This window comes from Rhipicephalus sanguineus, chromosome 2 (assembly GCF_013339695.2).
Source record: "Rhipicephalus sanguineus isolate Rsan-2018 chromosome 2, BIME_Rsan_1.4, whole genome shotgun sequence".
Taxonomy (NCBI): Eukaryota; Metazoa; Arthropoda; class Arachnida; order Ixodida; family Ixodidae; genus Rhipicephalus; species Rhipicephalus sanguineus.
In genome coordinates this window covers 91990456-92011413 of record NC_051177.1, presented here as the reverse complement: position 1 = coordinate 92011413, position 20958 = coordinate 91990456, and the positions used below count along the sequence as shown (strand labels likewise).

General features: G+C 46.6%; 1 protein-coding gene across 1 annotated transcript in view; it reads right to left on the bottom strand.

Moving 5' to 3' along the window:
- Positions 1-20958, bottom strand: part of LOC119381739 (Down syndrome cell adhesion molecule-like protein Dscam2) — a 104867-nt gene that overhangs the window by 69824 nt on the left and 14085 nt on the right. The window contains exon 4 of the mRNA XM_049412881.1: positions 2682-2852. Within this exon, the coding sequence (XP_049268838.1) occupies positions 2682-2852 (171 nt within the window). The remainder of the gene's footprint in view (positions 1-2681; positions 2853-20958) is intronic.

Sequence of the window (20958 nt, the reverse complement as noted above, 5' to 3'; positions counted from 1 at the left end):
TTGCGCTCCTACGACGTACAGGTCTCCCATATACCTGCGCGTAAACTTGGAAACAGCCTCACGAACGTCAAGGACAAGTTAGAGCGGGAGAAGTTTCCAGGTGTCGTCTACAAAATCCCTTGCACAGATTCTACACATGTTTATATCGGTGAGACCGGCAATTTCAAGAGAAGGTTACGCGAGCACTGCAATGACGTGAAAAACAAAAAGTCACAGTTTCGCCGCAACGGCGAAGCAATGATTGCGATAGCAATAAATTGTAATGTAACGCGAAGAACGGAAAGCAGCTCGAAATTGCCAGCGCATCGCTCGAGCCCAAAGGACACACGAAAAGAACGCACACAGGACGAGCGCGAACTAATGCGTCACAGCTCGACACTTGAAGCGCACTGCTCAAACATAAAGCAGGACGCACAAAATAAACGAACAGGTACACACAAGACGAGCGCGAACTAATTGTCACAGTTGTTACTTATCCCTGTTTGAACAGCGCGCTTCTTTCGCAAACGCGGCCGCTGCTGCGAGCGAAGCGAATCACCCCACCGGCCGCCCCCTCTTTCCTTGAGATAAGCGCACGAAAGCGACGACGCCCTGTAGAGCGAACAGCAACGGCGTTCGCAGGGGCGGGGCGACGATCTTTAAAGCGCGCAGCACGCGCGCACGTCGCGCCATCTATGTGGCCACTAAGAAAGCATGCTGAATTACATGGTGTATATAAATAGCTCGCCGTTAGCAGGCTGAGAGACGGTGCTGTCGTGGCCTAACGTCTAACGCGCCGGGTTGCAAAGCGAGAGGTCGCCCGTTCGATTCCGCGCGTCGGAAAGAATTTCTTAATTATTTTTCTTTGTGGCCTCTCTATAGATATACATACTTATACATATAGGGTGAATGACGGCGACGGGGACGGACACATGGAGGAAGGAATACTAAGTAGAGGCCCTGACGTCACATTCGTGAAGCCCCCACATCGCAAACACCCGCATCGCCTCCTAGCGAAGGCGTAGCGAAACATCTCGCGATTTCCGTTGCGACGTTTGCAAGCGCATGCGCGCATGCGCGCATCGCGAAACATTGCAGCCTTTTTTCTTGTTTGTTTGTTTTTCGCCGTGGAAGCGGCATAGTCGATTCACGCATGCTGCTCTTTGTGTGTGTTCTTTAGGAAAGCTACGCAATGTCCAGCTGTTGCGTATACCTGGTGCAAATCGCGTGCACTGCGGACAGTACCAGGTGTCACTTTTCATGTGTACGTATACGTTCGCTTCATTGCTGATCACTAAGGCACGGTATTTGCGTGCGAAGCTCTCGGATGTGCGTCTGTTGCTTGTTACTCATTCTGTCAACTCAGAACTCACGTGAACTTTTGTTTTTGGCGTCTGACGCGCCGTACATAACATGCGCTGAAGGCAGCGTACGTTTTAGAGGCTGTGTCGTTCAACGAAAGGGCAATGAACTTTTGTTGTTATTATCAGACTACGTGATGTATGTATCGTGCGGTGTGCGCTCGCTGCGTGCTTGTGTTGTGTGCGCACTGGAATTACAAACTTTACGTGCACGATCGCGTATACAATACAGCGGTGTCTTCTTTTCGACGTGAAGTTACGTCAACTATAGGTTGGCGTTGCGCCGAATAGCTACTGCGCTCACTCCTTATACACGAGCAAAGAACCGCTAATCGGGCAATAGATCTGGAAATCGGGCTACAAGAAAGGAAAAAAATGCCTAACGCTCAGCAGAACGCGTAAGTCGCTGCTAGGTGAGTTCGAATACGATGAGGCAGGGGCTGAATGTTTTTGATTACGGCACGTACCGGTACTTTCTGTACTGTTGCACAAAAACGCTCCTCGAAGAACTTCATCACGCAACGCTCGGGCCTGCCGCGCACGAACAGCCTGGTAAACGTCTGCTTGCAACATTTTACTGCGTGCGAACCGCACAATACACGCTAAGTTTACGCCGGGACTACAAATCCGAACAGAAGCGAACCACCGCAGAGAGCACGCCGCGGGGCGTCTGCGGTTTTGTTTGCCCCATATCGGCTTGTTTGCCCCATAAATCTGACGTCACTTCTGCCACACTTTTCGCAATGCATTGGGATACGATAGGGCCTCTCCTTAGTTTTTCCTTCCTCCATGGACGGACATTTTCCAGCAGAGACTGTCCATATAATTGCTATCGCAATAAAAGGTGACGTCAAATGCACTCGCCGAACATGTTGTGTCCACGGGCCATGTGATAAACTGGGAAGATGCTTCCGTCATCGCCACGGAAAAGAAACTCTTTCCACGGCTTCATCTCGAATCATTGTTTATTCAAACCACTGCGAACACGCTGGACAAGAGCTGTGGTAATCTTCCGCCTGTGTATGCGCGTTGCCTCAAACATGTGATTAGACAACCTTATAAGCAAGCGAACTTGCTGCACATGCTTCATTGTGAGCATGGCTCCCGTGTGGGAGCCGAAACGTCTTTTTAAGAACATATTTTTTACTTTTGGTCGGCGCTGTGTTTCCTCCGTCCATATATACTTTACATACGTGCATACATGCGATTGTATAACCAAGGGGATATGGGGCTAAAAAAAAGAAAGCGACAACAAAATTAGATTAAATCCATAGGTAAGAGCTAAACAAAGTCCTGCAGCCGAGCTGTAACGGCGTCCATCATGACATTAAATTATCATACCTTTCTGCCCAGCGGTGCCACGGCTGCCTACTACAGCTCCGTCGCTGCGCATCCAAGACACCACTGTGATGTAGTCCCTCACTGCGGCGGGTAGATGACACCGCAGGACGGCAGCGTTTCTTCGTATGGCGTACACGTCCTGCACGATGGGCACGAAGTCCTCCGCCACCACTGAAACGTAAAGAGGAGAACGCTTGAGCTCATACCTGCGATCCTTAGTGTGCCGAAGCATCGGTACCACACCTTTCTGCGGTATTTGCAGCGCTACTGTGCCCGCATATGCATTGACGCCGAAGATGCATGAATACAACGACATTCTCCAACGCAAGAAGAAATACGGAAAGATGAATAAGAGAAGAAGAATATAGAGGACAACATGAGCGCTGCTGTTCTTGGCGTCTTACCTTTCCTTCGGCCCGGAAAATGCCGATTTCGAAGTTCCAAATTTCCCAACTTCCCGCTTTGAACGTGCATGATTTTGTTATTTGAGATAGTTAAGGAAAGCAGCGTGTCGGCGAGTAAATGTTGTCATTGAACCGTGAGAAACAATGGCCCAAGTTCATGGGACAATCGAGAAGTGGACCACCGCCAAATCGAACCACGGCCAAAAGCTTTTTCAATGAGACCTTATACTGTTACCCTTCAGCTGGTTGTCGCGCGTTTTCTTTTTTGACCCACGCGTTCAAATGTAGTTTTTTGCCTCATACATGACAAGAAAATAGCGACTGCGGAGAATTGGCGGCACTTAGGCACAGAAACCTCGTTCTGAATAACTCTTTCGATGACGACACCTGCACAATCGAGAGAAGAGTAAGAAAAAGCAATTCTACTCTGAAAATATAGAGGGCTTTAGGAGAAATGGCCAATATAAAAGAAGGAGCAATCGGGAGGTGTCTTCCTCGCCGGGACAATTGCTCTCCCGGCGAACCGCATCCTATTCGGGGGCGTCGGCAGATTGGAATCTCGGAGGGAAAAGAGCGGGCAACTCGGCGCGGCCGATTATCTCGCCACATTTATTCTGGATCGAGGTTTCTATTTCCTTTAGATAGTGTAGAATGAAAAAATAGCGCCTTGCGCATTTAGCGAGTATGAATCTGCTGTAGCGTAGGCACTACGTTCTTTTGCTCACATTCAGCATAATGTTATATACGCCGTGTAAATTATGATTTCAGAAAAAAACTAAAGGCATGCGTTTCAAAGTTTGTCAGAGTAGACTGTGAATTTATATAAACTAGAGCTACCCTTTGCGGGGTGCCTCGATAAAAAAAAAAGTTTTTTTTAATTTATCGCGCCTCGTTAGATCAGAGTTCGCTCGTATAAACTTGACTGAAGAGCTTGAATACACCGAGCGAAAAGCGTACCGTGTGAAGCACCTACATTCACAACAGGGCATACATTGGGGGACATTTTTCTGTTAAATCTTAAAGTCAGACTTGTACACGTTACCGAAGATAAGTAACCAATTACAATTACAATTACTTCCTTTAAAATGTAAGTGATTACAGTGGTCAATTACAGCCCCAGGAAAGTAACTGAGCAATTACAGGAATGTATTCGATTACTTTTGCGTTACTCTCCTTCAACATTTTATTGTCGTAACACAATAACTCTAATTTATTCAAGCTACAACGAACTACTGTGGTTTGCATGGTAGAGAGAAGGCTCGAGGCTTGCGTGAAAGCTGGGAGGCTTACTGTGACTTCTGTGATATAGTTCTACACATTGTTAACTTTCAACGGGAGTTGTTTTTCGAAGTTGTCGCTGATTCTTCCAGGTTTTCTTGTTAAGAGGTCAGATGCTACACTGTACACTCTCTCAGTGCATGCGCTCGAGGGAAGGGCGGTATTACTTTGTAGGAACACTTTGCGCACCAGCTCGTAGCTTCGCTTCGCTGTTGCTAGCCCTCGGATAAGGCGTTGCAGTTAACGCCAAGGAATGAAAAATTACACCATCTCCCACTGAAGGGGACCATGAGGCGATGCGAAGCAGCGTTTCGGCATGTCGAGCCCCCGTTTCAGAGGGGGAGTGGGAGTGGAGAAGGGAGGGGAAGTGGAGAAGAGGTGTGTGGATAGGAGGTGTGTGGAGAGGGTTTGCGCATGCTCCGTAAGGATGGTCACGCCGCACACCACCACCACCACCACCACCACCGGATTGAACTCCGCCATAAGATGCTTCGCATCTAAAACTGGGCTCTGTAGGGACTGCCCGTCTCAAAGAACGGGGTGTCCCTACTGAGCCGTCGCATATTTTTCTGGACGAGAACTGCCGTAGAAGATTGGTTACAGCTTGATTAAGAAAAAAAAATGTGATTGATTACCGGTACTCGATTACAATAAGATATAATTGAATTACCCAGAACGTCGCAGTTTCGAAAAAGTAATCGATTAGATTACAAAATTACAAGAAAATGTAATTGACTACAAGTAATCGATTACTTGTAACGCGTTACGTACAACTCTGCTTAAAGTGGATACAGTGGAGAAACAAGCGAATGGCGATTAAGGAGGGAAATTTGCTAACGCTCGCTTCCAACTAATCCTTTGTTTTTATAAAGTATCACAGAAATTCATAAAGACGTTGACTGCTCATAGCAAGGCAGGTAGGTAACAAGGTAGAAATCACTGGAATCTAATTATGAGGAGACCAAGTGAACCATCTAATCATTTAAACTGCCCTTTCTGAAAACAAACTACAACGCGCCGGTGATTCGGCACCTAATTTTTAAGGGTGTATAGAGGTTATCGTTTTGCGCGCCTTCCCTTGTTTCCAGCGCCCCTTGTGACTGCCGTTCATGTGTTCGCGAATTTCTTCCTATGTGTCCGTGATTGTAAAATGTTAACCCTCAGATGGACTTCGGCTACTGCATTTGCCTCTGTTATTCTTCTTTCGTCTCTTAGTGAGCTACACTCGCTTTATCGTCAATAACCATTCACCTTTTTATTTTCGACGGTTATGTGACAATAAAACAAAACAAAAACTACGGAGGTTACGCAACGCGTGGGTCACAGTGCGCCTGCAACACACTGGTCACAGTGCAACTGAAAACATAGCCACCCTCTCTCACTTGACCTAATTAAGCTGGGAAACAACAAAAAAGAATATTCTAACTTAGGCGTATTACAGCACATACATTAAAGTGAAACTTAAGAGACCACTAAATGGGTTAAATGCGGCTGTTACTCTTTCACTTGGTGCGTACCCGTTGTATTTATGTTGAAGCCACTACAGGTAGTAGCGACTCGCCGTGGTGGTCTAGTGGTTATGGTGCTCGACTGCCGACCCGAAGGTCGCGGTATCGAATCCCGGCCGCGGCAGCTGCATTTCTGATGGAGGCGGAAATGCTTGAGGCTGGTGTACTTATATTTAGGTGCACCTTAAAGAGCCCCAGGCGGTCTAAATTTCCAGAGCCCTCCACTACGGCGTACCTTATAATCATATCGTGGTTTTGGGACGTTAAAACCCATTAATTTTTATTACTATCACTACAGGTAGTAAGACACGTTGATTCCCTATCTGCTCCGAGGAACTGAAAGGAACAGCGCTGGCAAACGTGCTGTCAAGCTCTCTCGGACTGTTTGGGATAGAAACGTATGTGCAGAAGATCTCCTGTAACTTTATCTTTGCTGTATAGCTCTACGATCTGCAGTGAAGCAAATCTGCAGGCAAACGATGTGGCCCCAATTTGTGAGACGGAGCCAACTTCTACGGTTTTAAATGCGAAGCATTTCTTAGCGAACCTCAAGCACTTTGAGCGTTTCTATCTACGTATCTATCTATCTAGCCGCCTACGTCTGGGTGCTTCCGTGACCGTCTTCTTAACTTGGTGCATACCAAAATTGGTGTAGTAGGGCAAGAGGGTTTGCCGAAGATGACTGTCTGGTCATGACATGAATAACGTGAAAATCCCGTCGCGTACGTCGTCAAACCCTTTCCTCCAGACACCTGTGGCACATACCCGTATACCTTGGGCCGCGATATGCGGGTATGTGGCACAGCTGATTGACAATTTATATCTACCCAGCAGAGGCGATAACAGACATTGGTAATTTAAATGCGAAAGCCTTAAGAAAAGCCGACATCGGCAGCGTTGAACCGACGAATGTAAAGAACAAAAATCAGGATCCGAGCAGGAATCGAACCCAAGCATTCTGCGTGGCAGTCAAGTATTCTACCACAGAGCCACGCCAGATCTGGAAACTGCTTTGGAAAAAGACATCACACAGGCGTAATGCCGGTGCAACGTCAATTGTGGTTGCAGTGCTGGTTATCTAATTTTATAACAAAGCAGTAAACAATACATATTTACTCCTATCATGCAGTCAAGTCCGATTAATGTCAATTGTGGTTCAAGTGTTGGCTCCGCTTTTATACCAGTGTAATAAGCATTACATTTGGATTCCTATGATTCAGCGAGCTAAATTCAACCATTGTTCGACCCTGGAGGAATATGCTAACGAAAGTTACCAGGGGCGTAGCCAGGGGGGGGGGGAGTTGGGGGGTTCAAACCCCCCCCCCCCCCCGAAATTTTTCAGTTTTGCTTTCGTATGTAGGCACGCACACATACAAACGCACGCACGAACATACATAAAGTATGGTTGAACCGCCCCCCCCCGAAAAAAATTTCTGGCTACGCCCCTTAAAGTCACGTTCACATGATGGCATCGTAAAGTGCACTTCGTCTCGATAATACTGACGTCTGTGCTCTAACATGAGTGCTGAAGTTACGTAAGACCACAAGTTGTCCATTAAACGCCAGTGTAGTTTACGCTCCCGGTAAGCGCACAATGTGCACACAACTAGTTCACTTACAAAAACACGTCGATCCATTTCCTAACGCGTGGCTCAAAGCCAAAAATTGCAGCCCAGACAATCACTGGCCGGCTGCTTCGCATGAAACCGATTCCCACAAGGGGTGGGATCTGCCGAATGTTTTTCTTAACGAATTCGTTTCGCAGAGCCTCGTTCAAAAGCACGAAAATATTAAACATCTCAGTGTCAAGTTATCATTCAAGGTTATCTGACAAAAAGACTAGTTATCGTATGTCGCCAAGGACAATGAACGTGTAGGACAGAAGGTGTACGACTGTAAGAAACAATCGTGCGTACAGTAATTTCATCTGATATACTTATTATGCATTCGTAAAGAAATAATAGTGAGGCATGCTTTTACAAAATGTGAATTTTTATACGTTGACTCTCAAATCATACTAATAGATTATCACTTGCGCAAAATAAAAATCAACTGCCATTCGAATTTTTTTTACGTCAGCCGCGCTTTGAAACTTCCCTGCTTAGCCGCAGACAAAATTACGCTCAGTCTCTAAATACGGCTCATCGCAGACCATTCTCAGACACTACGTTTTTGAACAGGCGAAATAAATTAAAACACTCAAAGCACGCCCCTAGCGCCTAAGATAAGATGAACTTTTCTAAACGTCGCCTAGATTTTTCTCGGTGCGAAGCGCCTGACCAAACGTCAGCGAATTCCCGGCGCTAACCTCAAAGAATCTCTTAACCTGCAGCCTCATTCTTAGAGCTACCTAATCTAGCGCTTTCCTAATACAAGGGCGGGCACTTAATTTGAGGACAACCTCCTTCGTCGGTGTCCCTCATTAACACTTCTCCTCTCCACCGCGGTGACGTATATCAGCCCAGCTTTGCTGTAACTCGCGCAAACCAGCGCTTGGGCATTTTCCTCAAACGCGCGGTCTCTGCCCGCAGCCCGCGTCGTCTATCAAAACCGCTTTTATCAGCACGGTGCCAGGCGGGCTGCAGCCGCCGCCTTCTGCTCGGTGCAACGAACGACTCCCCCACCGGGCGAAACGGCGGGTGGGAGATAGCGCGCGCCAGCCGAGCCAAGCCTGTAGCCGGCAATCCAAGCCAAGCCAAGGCGATCCAAGTGTCGTCGAGCCCGGTCCTTCTTGCTTCGTCTCTCTTGTCGTCGTGAAGCGAGCGAGCCCCGAGCGTTCCTTTTCGTCTCTATTTCTTTGTTTTGTTTTTTTTTCTTTTTTGGGGTAACGCTACGCACCAGAAACGCTCTAAAGTTACCTTCAATGCGCGCAGCATGGGCCCGTTCCACGCCCTGCCCATGTCCTCACTTGCGCCTAGCTCCCTTTACTTTAACACGCCCACTCCTTCCCCCTCCCCTCCCCCACGCCCTCCGCCCACCCTCCGCCCCCATCCCAACTCCGCCGAGTCTTATACTTCAAAAGTCCATCCACGCACCGTTACGTTCGTTCTGAGCCTCTTCGGCAGCATCGCCAGCGCTTCCAGGCCAAAGTATTTTATTTTATTTATTTTTTTGTTTTTTTAAAGAAAGAAATAACCTGGCAAGTTCACTGGGGAACCGGCTATTCACGACCTTCTGGTGGGGAAGCGAAAACTTTTTTCGTGTTTTTTTTCTTTACTGTTGCGTACATAAATCGGAACATTTCAATAATTTGCTTTCTTTATTCCCGATTCCTCGTTACCTCTTTCTTTTTTACATTTTCTAAAGGGCCTGCAGGTGACAATTCGAATGGAGCGCGCGCCTTTGGAGCCTGAGCTCCTCTCTAGCTTTAGTTCGACAGCGGCTCATTTATACCGATTCCAGCCTCTAGCGAAGAAATCAATACGGCGTCCCTCTGCCCCCCCCCCCCCCCCCCCCCATTTCGAACGTCGAGAAGCCGCGCGGTCTCTGGGGGATTTTTTTAACAGTTACGAATAGTTTGAAAGAAGCAACTCGTGAAAATGAGTAATTGCGCTTGGGCTCCCGAAACAAGGCGCATGCGCCGGCGTTTCCTTTCTTGGAAAAATAACGAAACACTGCGAGGTGCGTCGCCCTTAGCGGTCCGACGAAAACGAGAAAAACAGTCGCCCCTGCTGACTCCAGTTACGTTAAAGAAGATATATATAAAAAAGAAGAAAAAAAAAAGAACAGACGCAGTGCTCTATCATAGGCCACTTGAAGCATTCGCAGTCTTTCCTCTCCTCGACCCACAAGGCAACGAAGCTACTTGTGTGTTTTGTCTTTTTTTTTTACGATACGATAAAACGCGCGAATTCCAAGATGCAACACCAACCAGCCCCTGTAGCTGCTCTTACTACTTGTGTGCTTTTTAGCGCGATACAGCCTCTACGACTGGCCTTTGGCTACTTGATTCTGTGCGTGCGTGCGTGTGCTTTCATTCTCGGCGTCCTGTCTCTCTCTCTCTACCTTTCCCTCTCTCTCTCTCAGACACAAACAGGCACAGACCAACGCACACATACACGTACATACCCACAGGCACGCACACACATATGCATACACACACGCGCGCGCACACACATGAATACGCACAGCGCACACTCACACACACACACACATGCATACACACACACGCAGACCTTTCTGTTCCCCTCTCCCAACTTAAGGTATCCGAGCCTATCAAAAGTGTTTCTGAGGCTGCTGTTCGATATTCCTGACTCCTCCTCCCCCCTCTCTCTCTCCTTGATACTCATCAAGTGGATATGGGAAGTTGTTCTGGTATGTAGGCAGTGTGATCAGTAGAGCGTTGAGCCTTCTTTTGTTAAGTCTTTCGTAGTCGTGATGGTGACCATTATCGGCAGTTTTAGAAGAGGGCACGCAAAGCTTTGCGTTATCGTTTGTCCTCGCTGCGCATGCGTCATACGCTATCCTCATGTGTTAGGTTAAGGTTACAAAAATACTGTATCGCACCCAACGAACGCCACGAACCGTATTCTAAAACTGTTCCATGATTATGATAATGATTATCATTATGATATAACGATCATTAAAAAAAAAGTCGTTGCCTCAATGTGGGTGATAGGCCAAGGATCGGGCGACATTACGATAAAGAAAGAATTATTTAGAACGCAGAGCAAACCGATCGTTAAGGATGTGAAGCGTATATTACATTTGTCAGCCTCCCATGACAGAGGTAGATGAGCATAGAGTGAGTAGAATTGAAGTGGATCGCACGCACAGAGTTTTCGGTTAGAAACTCGCAACGTTAGTGTTGCCAAGTGTGATATAGATCCCTGAAAGTTTTAAATCGACGCATTCGAAAACAGTCGTCATGTTGAAAGCAGGTATGAACGGAGCGAAAGGAATACACTAACGCATTTATTTTCTCGCGCTTCTGCGCGGCATTATTTCGGAGGCATGTTACAGCACCCTGCCTTATCCTCAGTGTGCCTGTGTCTAATGTTGTTTAGAACAAAGTTTAGTTTCTTATCAACGAAGAGGTTGTTTCCCTTGCCGAACAACGACGCGATCCGCCGATTCATTGTACGCTTTAGAGCGACGGTCATTCTTTCACCTTCCTTCCGCTGGTTTCAGCCCTAGACAGTAAAAGTAACCACTCGAAGTATGCACAGATAAAAGGTAGATTATTATAGAAGATGAAGGTGGTAGTAGGGCAATGACTGAACTTCGTATTACTTGCGTGCAACAAAATTTTACAGCATTGTATAGTTATGTTGAACATTGTTTAGTTATGTCGCTTAATAATATTAATTGGGATTTTACGTCCCAAAACCACGATATGATTATGAGAGACGGCGTAGTGGAGCGCTCCGGAAATTGCGACCACTTGGGGTTCTTTAATGCGCACTTAAATCTATGTACAAGGGCTTCAATCGTTTTCGCCTCCATCAGAAATGCGGCCACCGCGGCCGGGATTCGATCCCGCGACCTCTGGGTCAGCAGTCGAGCACCATGACCACTATACCACCGTGGCGGGTCAGCGCGTTAGATATAGGCCGGACTTAGCTCAGAGAGAGATAGAAAAAAAAACTAATAAAAGAAAGGCAGGAAGGTTAAACAAGGCTGAGCCCGGTTGGCTACCCTGCACTGGGCAAAGGGGAAGTGGAAGAAAACTTTAATGAGTCAACTGCATAAGCAGTGTACGATCATGCGCACTGCTACGTAACAGCGCATCACTTTCCTCCTCTGGACTCTACTGTACTTGACTTTTCTTATCGCCTACTCGTCACATGATTAACGTAGAGATGAATGTGCCGCCAGGAAATGCACAGCGAGAAATCCTAAGATCTGCAAAGACCCAGCGTTTCTATGTCGACACTCCCGTAATTTGTGGCTCCCTTTCTTTTTCCCATTCATGCCGCCAAAGAAGCTGTTCCATCACAAAAGCTTCCGGGGTACCCGGCACATTTATTGCTCCTTCTTCGTAGGCCCCGTTCTATTCGCCGTGCAGTTTTTCTTTTCTTTTTTTTTCTTATGCGGAACTGTCGGGGATGCATCTCTCAACGAACACCGCCCCTCTTTCAGCGCGACAAGTGGACATGGAAAATCGGTCGGGGTGCGAATGAGCAAAGAAGCGTTAGGAGATGCATGGAAGGAGGAAGATGAAGAGGAGGTAGGGCTACACGGAGGGGCGGTGGGGCGCAAACGAGCCGACTGCTTTTCTGTCGTCGCGCCCGCCGGTTTCATATATACCGTTCTGACGCAGCGCCCCACTGGCGCCGTCCCGCTTGCTGACGTATACTTCGGGCGACGATGCTCGGGTAGCGGGCATCATTCTCCTCCATCTAGAGCAAAGTTCAGCCAGGCAGGCAGACAGGCAGGACGGGGTGAGGGGGAGGGAAACGACCCGTCGACGCCTCGCTCTGATTACGGATATTAGCGCAACGAGCGACCTGCGACGAATGTTGCCTCTTCCTCGGTTAGAATACTGCTCGCTCGGGTCCCGGCTAGGCGAGCATGCTTTGGTTGCTCTTTCGCTGACACGAAGAGCAGCAGCGGCGCATCGTGACGTAGATGCTCCCTACATGTTTGTTCTTGGTTCGCTCGGCTGGTTCCTCCTAGAAAGCTGGCGCGGCAGCATCACCGCTGTGGTGAAGATGCAATCGCGACCGGTTCCGGGGAAGAAAGAAAAATAATGCGTAGACGAGGGCATTAGCAGCGCTTCGAACCGGCGCGCAAACGAAGTGCTTGATGAGCATCCGATGTTGATCTCTCACTTTTGCGAACTCCCGTGCGTGAGCTCACACACGGCCGCTGCTTGCTAGTGTGGTTGGCGAACGTGTACGTACATTGCATTCAGGTCGTGCACCGAATGCGCCGGGCACGCGATATTGAGAGCGTATTGACGCGGGTTGGAGAGCGTTTCGCAAATACCGCTGGTATACAGCAAGAACTACAGGCAACAGGGAGGTACTAAAAAAGAAGGCAAGAGGGATTCGGGAGCTTACGAGAGCAAATACTTCGGCTCGGTTGATACAACGTAATGAACTGTGCACTGCGACGAAACGGAGTAGGAAAAAATATTCATCCGCTTGTTTGTCGACCGTTCCCCGCGCTGCTGCATGTTTCGTCAAAGTTGGATCATAACTTTGAAACCTCATGCGAATTGCGTGCAGCTTACTGAGGCAGCAATTTTAGACTGCTAGACTTTAGATCGCAACTAATTAGACAGTTTTAAACGCGAAACAAGTTCAATGATCCTGCGACAAGCGCACGAGACTGTATCCAGAGATACGGAAGAGGGAGAGAAGGAAGCTAAGATAGAAAATTATTACCATAATAAATTTAAACAAAGAACAAGTTCAGGGGAAGATGGAACCTTGGCGGGATGAAAAATCTTTGAACGTGGGGTGTTGCTTTAGCCGACGTTTCGAAGAGTGAACTTGTCTCTGTCAAAGGAGCAACTGCCCTGACTAAGACAAGTCCACTTGTCGAAACGTCGACTCCAGCGACGCCTCCTGTCCAAGGATCTTTAATTCCTTATCATGATAAATATATCTTCAGTAACCGTACAGCACAAGTGATGCAACAAGGAAATCTATTTTTACAAACAGGTGCGAAAGAAGCACTCGCTGATATATAGAATTACAGAACTACTCGCCACGGTGTTCTAGTTGTTATGTTACTCGACTGCTGACCCGAAGGTCACGGGATCGAACCCAGGCCGCGGCGGTCGCATTTTCGCTAGAGGCGAAACTGCTTGAGGCCAGTGTACTTAGATTTAGGTACACGTTAAAGAGCCCCAGGTGGTCGAAACTTCCAGAGCCCTCAACTACGTCGTATCTCACAATCATATCGTGGTTTTGGGACGTTAAACACCAACAATTATTAATTACAAAACTCAGACTAAACCATGTACTATGTGTAAGAGTCAACAGCGTATTATTTCACGCAGATGCTGTTGCTATAGTCACCGCTAGATAACACGTGCGTGTAATGAGCTCCGAGGTCGGGCAAAACGCAGCGAGTGTGATCTCTGAAGCCACAAGCGTATCAATGACAGCACGGACTCCTCGATCCAACGGAGCTCATGCTACCATCGTTTGAAACCGAAAGGAAGCGACGTAAAAAATGGCGGAGAGTGCGCCCGCGAGCTTCCCTTTTCAGCTACAACTCCTTTTCCACGTCTGAGCCAATCGGTGCGCGCTGAAAGTGACATGCCGGAAATCATCGATCGGAAATGTGCACCCAGTCTTTTTTTTCCTCGAGTGAAAAGCTTCGTCCTCTCGGCCGACTTCTGTTTAAAAAAAAATAAAAACGCGTAAAAGGCTACAGGCAGTGAGCGTGAGGAAAAGGAAATAAAGTAACAGTCACATCTGCTACGTCCATTCCGGTCGCGGGTCACGGTAAAGCTTTTCACCCAGCAATGACGTTTTACTATTTTTTTCTCTTTTTTTCTTGCCTGCTTGGGGAGGCTTGGGTTTGTTTGCTCGCAAAAACTTTGTTGTTGTTGGTGCCTAGGAAGGCTTTGAGAGAGTCCCGCCCCGTATATAACAGACAAGGACGAACAGGAAACAGATTTCCCTGACAGCATCGCGAGCCAGGCACAAATAATCTGTATAGTTCACGTGCGAAGTGCGCAGCCACGACGGTGAACAATACAGATTTGCGAGAACATCGAAGACGCAAGATGACGTACCTGGGTGAACACTTAATTACTGCATTTGGCCGGTCAAAATATACAATACAATACCTTGGCTTTGGCCAGTCACCTATGCCATGGTGTTATGTTCGTGAGAAATATTTTCTTACTGGCTAGTCTGCCTTTGCTAGTAATATGACTAGCGTCGGTGTTGGTTGAAGTTGGCCCTTGACAACTATTCTAGAGTATGTACTTCTCGTGAATTCGGCCGTTAGTGTCTAACTCACAAAAATTTTCACACGCAAATTAACTCTTCTTGAACGGCCACCTTCACGTTTGATGTCACGATTAGCCGACATTTTTCGCTCACATGCTATTAAAACGCAAGAAGTTTTTTTTTTATATATGTATGAACACAATGTGCTTAGTGTTTAGAGTGCATATACAGAAAGGCATCCAGGGAAGTTTAGCTTCCAAAGTCGTTCCGAGTTTTTTTTTTTTTTTTTTCTGATCTTCACTTATTTGCCGCAGGTTCCCTTAGACTCTTGGTAGCTAAAGTTAGGCAAGTGCAAGATGATGATGAAATAAACTTTTAATTTGCGAAAACAGTGTCCCCGAGCTCTTAAGCTTGGGGTCACTTTAGGCGGGAGGGTCCCTTAGTCCAGAAATCCTCTGGCCGCGAAGAACTGCATAAATAAAGTAAACAACATCGTCCATGGCTTCACTCTCATATGTTAGCCCGTTCAGAATGTGCGCTCATAAGCAAAACTAGCACAAAACTGGTCTATAGTAACGTCCTTTCGAGATTTTTTAATTGCTATGTGCCCTCAGCGCAAATACCGGAGAGACAACGCGTGCGGGACCACTCTCAGAAGAGCGTACCCGAAATGATCTTATTCATTTTGTACAAAAACTATAGTTCTGAAGCGGTCGCACTTCGGTATATCAAACGCTGAACTAGGCCACGAATTCCCAAGAAGCTCTTACGTAAGAACCTTTCGTAAGAGAAAACTTGAGCCAACACTCATGCTGGACACATATGTGAAGCTAGCGAACATCACTCACACGAACGGAAATGTCTGTGAATTCGGCTCCAGGTACCCCTGTGAGCGAGGTTTCACGGAAGTCACCGTGTTGGCAACTGTTGTTCACTACGCCAGACATTTAGAAACAAACTATTGCCGTTATCTTGATCAGCGTGTTCGTGAATTAGCACACTGAGTAACGTTACCTGGCATCAACACGACAGGTAAACGCGGCGCATAAAGCAAGGCACGGAAAGGTTGAGAGACGTAGCCCGGCGTTCACCAAAGCCTCGTATGCCAACATTTCCGCGATTAAAAGTTGAAGCTGGAGGCAAAAACAGAGAAAGAAAGAAAGAAAGAAAGAAAGAAAGAAAGAAAGAAAGAAAGAAAGAAAGAAAGAAAGAAAGAAAGAAAGAAAGAAAGAAAGAAAGAAAGAAAGAAGTACCCCTGTTTCGTGAACTGACCGACACAAAATTTTACTGAGTAGTAGTCGGCGAAATCAGGCAGCCAAAGTTAATCGTATCTGAGACTTTTAAAGCTGAAAAGAGCGCATATTGCGCCTATCTTTCATCCTGTTCTACTGGACTGATAAAATTTTTCTCCTGAATAGGATTGCAGGCATTCTTGTTCTGTACATACATGCAGGATTCTTCTTTTTTCCCTCCATGATTTTTCATTTTAAGTTCTTCCAACGACGATGTTCCAATCTGAACTGAAAAACCCATTTCCTCTATCGTTACAGCTTTCCGCACTTCTTCCACAAAAGTTCATCGGATAAGGGCGAAAATTTATGCGATTGGAGCAACGGTAGCTCGATGCGTTCTTGCGCCGGAAATATATTCCCGCGAGATGTTTTTCAGCTTTTTCGGTATAGAAAAATATTCGGGAGTGTTACCGTAAAGAAAGAAAAAAAAATGAAGAGGGGCCGCGGGTAGGGGATGCTTTGTGGAGCAAAATATATAGTTTGAAATTTCTGCCCGCGTTGCACTAACACAACTTCTCCAAACAAACAAAAAAAGTGCGCTCTCGATTCTTCGCTTCGCGCATTCTGTCGCGATACTTTGCGGCTTCTTCCTAGACAGCGCAATCAATAAACCACAGCGACGTACTAAGAAATGGCGCGAAATTCCAGAGGAACCGCCCGCGTCTTCGCTCGTTTAATATTCCCCCCCTCCCCCAACGACCGCGCTATTAAAAAATCTATTTCTCGATCGTGAGAGGTAAAGAATGCGCAAGCATTGGCGCCTATCAATCAAACAGGTTTTCGTATATGAGGTACCCGCCAATGCGCCGCGACTTGCTTCCCTGTAGACGAGAATGTAAACGCCGCATTTTAAGTTTACGTTGTACGGAACTATAAACTGGCTCAAAACGGGACGGGAGCAATATGAAAACGAAGTCCGTGTTTCGGAGTTTTTGATCGCTGCGTAAAGGGTGCTTGGCTTGTTGAGTCTTTGAAAGCAAAAAAAAAGAAAGCCTGTTCTTTTCAAGGCGATCGTTATCAAGTTTCCAGTTTTTCGCCTTATCTGTATGCAGCTTTTTTAAACGGGAAGCTACGGCGCAGACAAGTTTGCGACTTAGTTTTATTTTGTCGCGAACGAAGGGTAACGTCTACTGAAGCAAGTGCTGCACTTTCATTCTACTCTGTTGAGCGCGTAATTATGCGAACAAGGCCGAATTTAATAAATGTTGCCGTAACGTGACCGCGTCGTATACCTGAAGCCTTTCGTGAACGAGTTATATGCCTTCCCGAAACTTGACAGAAACAAGAAAAGTGATAGGTAACACGTACTTTCGCATATGCCACATCTAATGGATCTTAAACGGTACCAAGTGTGACTGATACAAAAAAGCGCCAATGCAAAATTCGGGGACGCTTAAGCTTCGCCTTTAAGAGTTGAACGCGATAGCAATATCCTGCCCCTAGTGCGCACTTCGAACACTACGAGTGTTTGACAGAATGTGCGCAATAAGGTGTGTGGCTTATGTAATGGGTAGCATGCTTTAAACCAGGAGCAATTATGCGCGAGAACCTTTTTCGAAGCTGCGATGCACCCACTACGTGGTCTTAAGGGAATACGCGCAGTAATGTGTGTGCCTTTTGTAATGGGTGGCGATCTTTAAACCACGAAGTCGTTATGATACTGACGTGGTGTGACGCCCGATGGCAATGTACGCTTGTACCACGCAATGTTACTGCCATATTACATCTCGTACTGTGACACCTGTATAGAGGACGCGTATTTTTGGTAAGCATCAAAGTTACTTTCAGTGCAGCTCCAAGCAGAGGCGTGGCTGTGTGGTAGAACACCTGCTTGCCACGCAGACGGCCTGGGTTCGATTCTCACTCGGACCCAACATTTTTAATATTTATTTTATTTGCAGCTTTTTCGATTTTTCGGTCACGGACAAGATGATGATTTTTCGCTCACAACCAAAGGCGCCGACGCCGACGACGGAATTTCTGCGATACGAGCTCTTTAACGCTATCGCGTTAATAATAAATAATATCTGGGGTTTAACGTCCCAAAACCACGATATGATTATGAGAGACGCCGTAGTGGAGGGCTCCGGAAATTTCGGCCTCCTGGGGTTCTTTAACGTGCACCTGAATCTAAGTACACGGGCCTCAAACATTCTTGCCTCCATCGAAAATGCAGCCGCCGCGGCCGGGATTCGATCCCGCGACCTGCGGGTCAGCAGTCGAGCGCCATAACCACTAGGCCACCGTGGCGGGGCTACTGATCGAAAAGGCCCGTTTTTTTTTTCCTTAACGCCGACTACGTGAAACCAACAGGTGACGAAGCCAAGTAAAGCACAAAGAAATTTCGAGTTTTAGTCGACGCATGAAAATTTTAAGATAACAAGAATGAAAAGAAAGAGAAACAAAATATAAAGTCGATGCGGGGGAGTTGCAGACCAGGCTGCATCCGATTTGCTACCCTGCACTGGGAGGAGAAGTTGGCAGGAAAAGAATAAGGCGAAAAAAAATGTAGCTCCACTATTGCGAAAGCTGAGGAAGTCTGTAGCACATGCGGGCACCCAGCGATTCCCGCTCCGTTTACCAAAACGTCGTTGGCGTCAATGTTTGAGATAAGCATGTAGGGTTTCCCCAGCACGAGCAGAATCTGGTTAGGGAGATTCGCAAACTCGGTGTGCGACACGTGCGCTACTTTGTGCTGCTCTTTATCGACTTCCTGCTTGTTACGGCAGTTGAGATACGTGTCGTCTGCAGCGAGTTCCGTCATGTTGTTTCCCCCTTCAGATCTAGCGCCGTAGAGAGCCGGTGAGAGGAGAAATCGTGTGCTCTGCGAGGCAGTGGCGCCCTCTCTAGCGCGGCGCCGGAGTCAGCCGAATGTTTCCGAAACGTATTTATCGATCTTGAGTTAATTGATGCGATTACTTCTTGACTATTTCTGCTAATTGTATTATTTTACACATTGTTCGTTCATTTTAACCCTGTTTTGAGCATCGCTAGCCTTATTAAGACCTGTAATGAGCGCCTTACGGTGAGCGTGACCACGCCACATGAGATCCGTGGATCGACGACAAGCCGGGACCCAAAATTGCTACGCACTTAAGATTCGGAGATGACCCTCACCTTTGACTTAGGCGTCTGGCAGTGGTACTCGCACGTCGGTGTTCGTGTGGCCTGGTGTATTCACTGGGTTGACTTTGTGCATCGTGCTCTGCCAAAGCGGATCTCGGAGGCCTCGTAGAAGCACGCGCGTGGTTGAGAACTGCTCCGCCAGATGCCTCAACAATCCCAGCTGCTCACTGATCTATCAGTGAACTCAAGTAATCAATTCTCATTAATTATCCAGACAGTTAATAGGCCCTTATCCTAAATTAGATTATGCACCGGTATCATATGTATCCAATGTAACTCTAAACTTGAAGCAAAACCGTCGATTTCTTTTTTTAGAAGACTTCTTTCTGGATATTCGGAAAAGCGGAACTAAGCGCTCGACTATTTATCTGAACATCAATAGCGAAAATTTTGGGCCCATGGCCAAGAGGAAATTTTTAAAGCATTGCTGCGCACGCAGTAGTCCAATTTTTTTAGAGGAATCAGAAATATCGCAAAGGTACCAAACCTGATAAAATTTTTCTTCGCGTTTTTGTCAACAGATATGTCTGGCTACACGACTGTCGTATTTTCGTTTTAGCAGATAATTCTTGGTGAAAGCATAATTGTTGCAGTTACAATGCGGCACTTAAGAGACAATTCCCAAGTGACTTATGATCGGCTATACGACAACATTTAAGCGAACTTTTATGTTGTGCGTGGTCATTTCAATTGCGTGAATACTTGCGTTTTGTCAACCTTTGTGTTGCGTTGACGCAATTTTGTACTGAAGAACTTGGAGTGAGTGCGTGAGTGTTGTACTATGTGTCTTTGTATACTCTTGTGTTAGTTTGCTACAACGCGACGACAGCTATTGCGCAAGAGCAGTAGCCGGCGCCACGCATTGGCACCAACCTCTCCTTACATACATTTAATAATAAAGAAAAACAGCGCTCGACCAGAAGTGCCTATCAATAATGCGTTATCAGTGTAAACTGATTTAGTGTGGACTTTGCCAACTTCAGTGCTGGTGTGTGACTGGGCGTTGTTATTTACATAATATACGATGTTCGTATAACTACATTACCGCTCTGAAAATTTTTTTCTAATTGTGGTGAAAATGGGAAGATCGTTCGTCACACCGGCGGCAACGAGCATGCCTTTGCCCCATAAAAAAAATAATTATTTTTTTTTTAATTTGATGTTGAAAATCGCGGAAGAATGACCGCTAGCGTCACCCAACGGCGATGCGGTTCAATCTACTGGTATGACAAGAAATCCTCGCAGCTAGACTCATTTTGATTAAAAACAAACATATATAACTTGAAATTGTATTTTACGCACTTGAGGCACCTTTCGATTGCGTCAAAGAGTAATGTTCTTGCTTTTTTTTTCTCGCGCATCCAAAAAGGCGCCCGGTGGCGCTGCTTGCGGCGCCGTCTTCGATTTCGTCTGCTTCAACTCATGCGCTATGCCATGCGGCTCTCCGCGCTGGTCGTATTGTGCTGCTGTATTGTTGTTAGGATGTCTCACATGTTCTGCGCTGTGAAGGTGCGCATTTATTGTCTCTTGTTGATGAATCGACTTGGCTTGGATTGCTGCAGCAGTGTTAAAATAAGCACATAGACTGCGATTACAGCAAAACAAGTGTTCTGTAATCGTGTAATAAGGCTTCAGTTAACCGCTAGCACGCTGAAAACGACTGTTACATTCATTACAATAGGGTTCAGCGAAAATAAAGTAATCCTACAGAAATCACATGTGCTTTCGTTTTTAATTTTCACCGGCACTACAATCGTCATCGCGTCCACTGTTATGCAGGTTTAGTGCTTTGAGCTTGTTTTATTAAGGCAAGG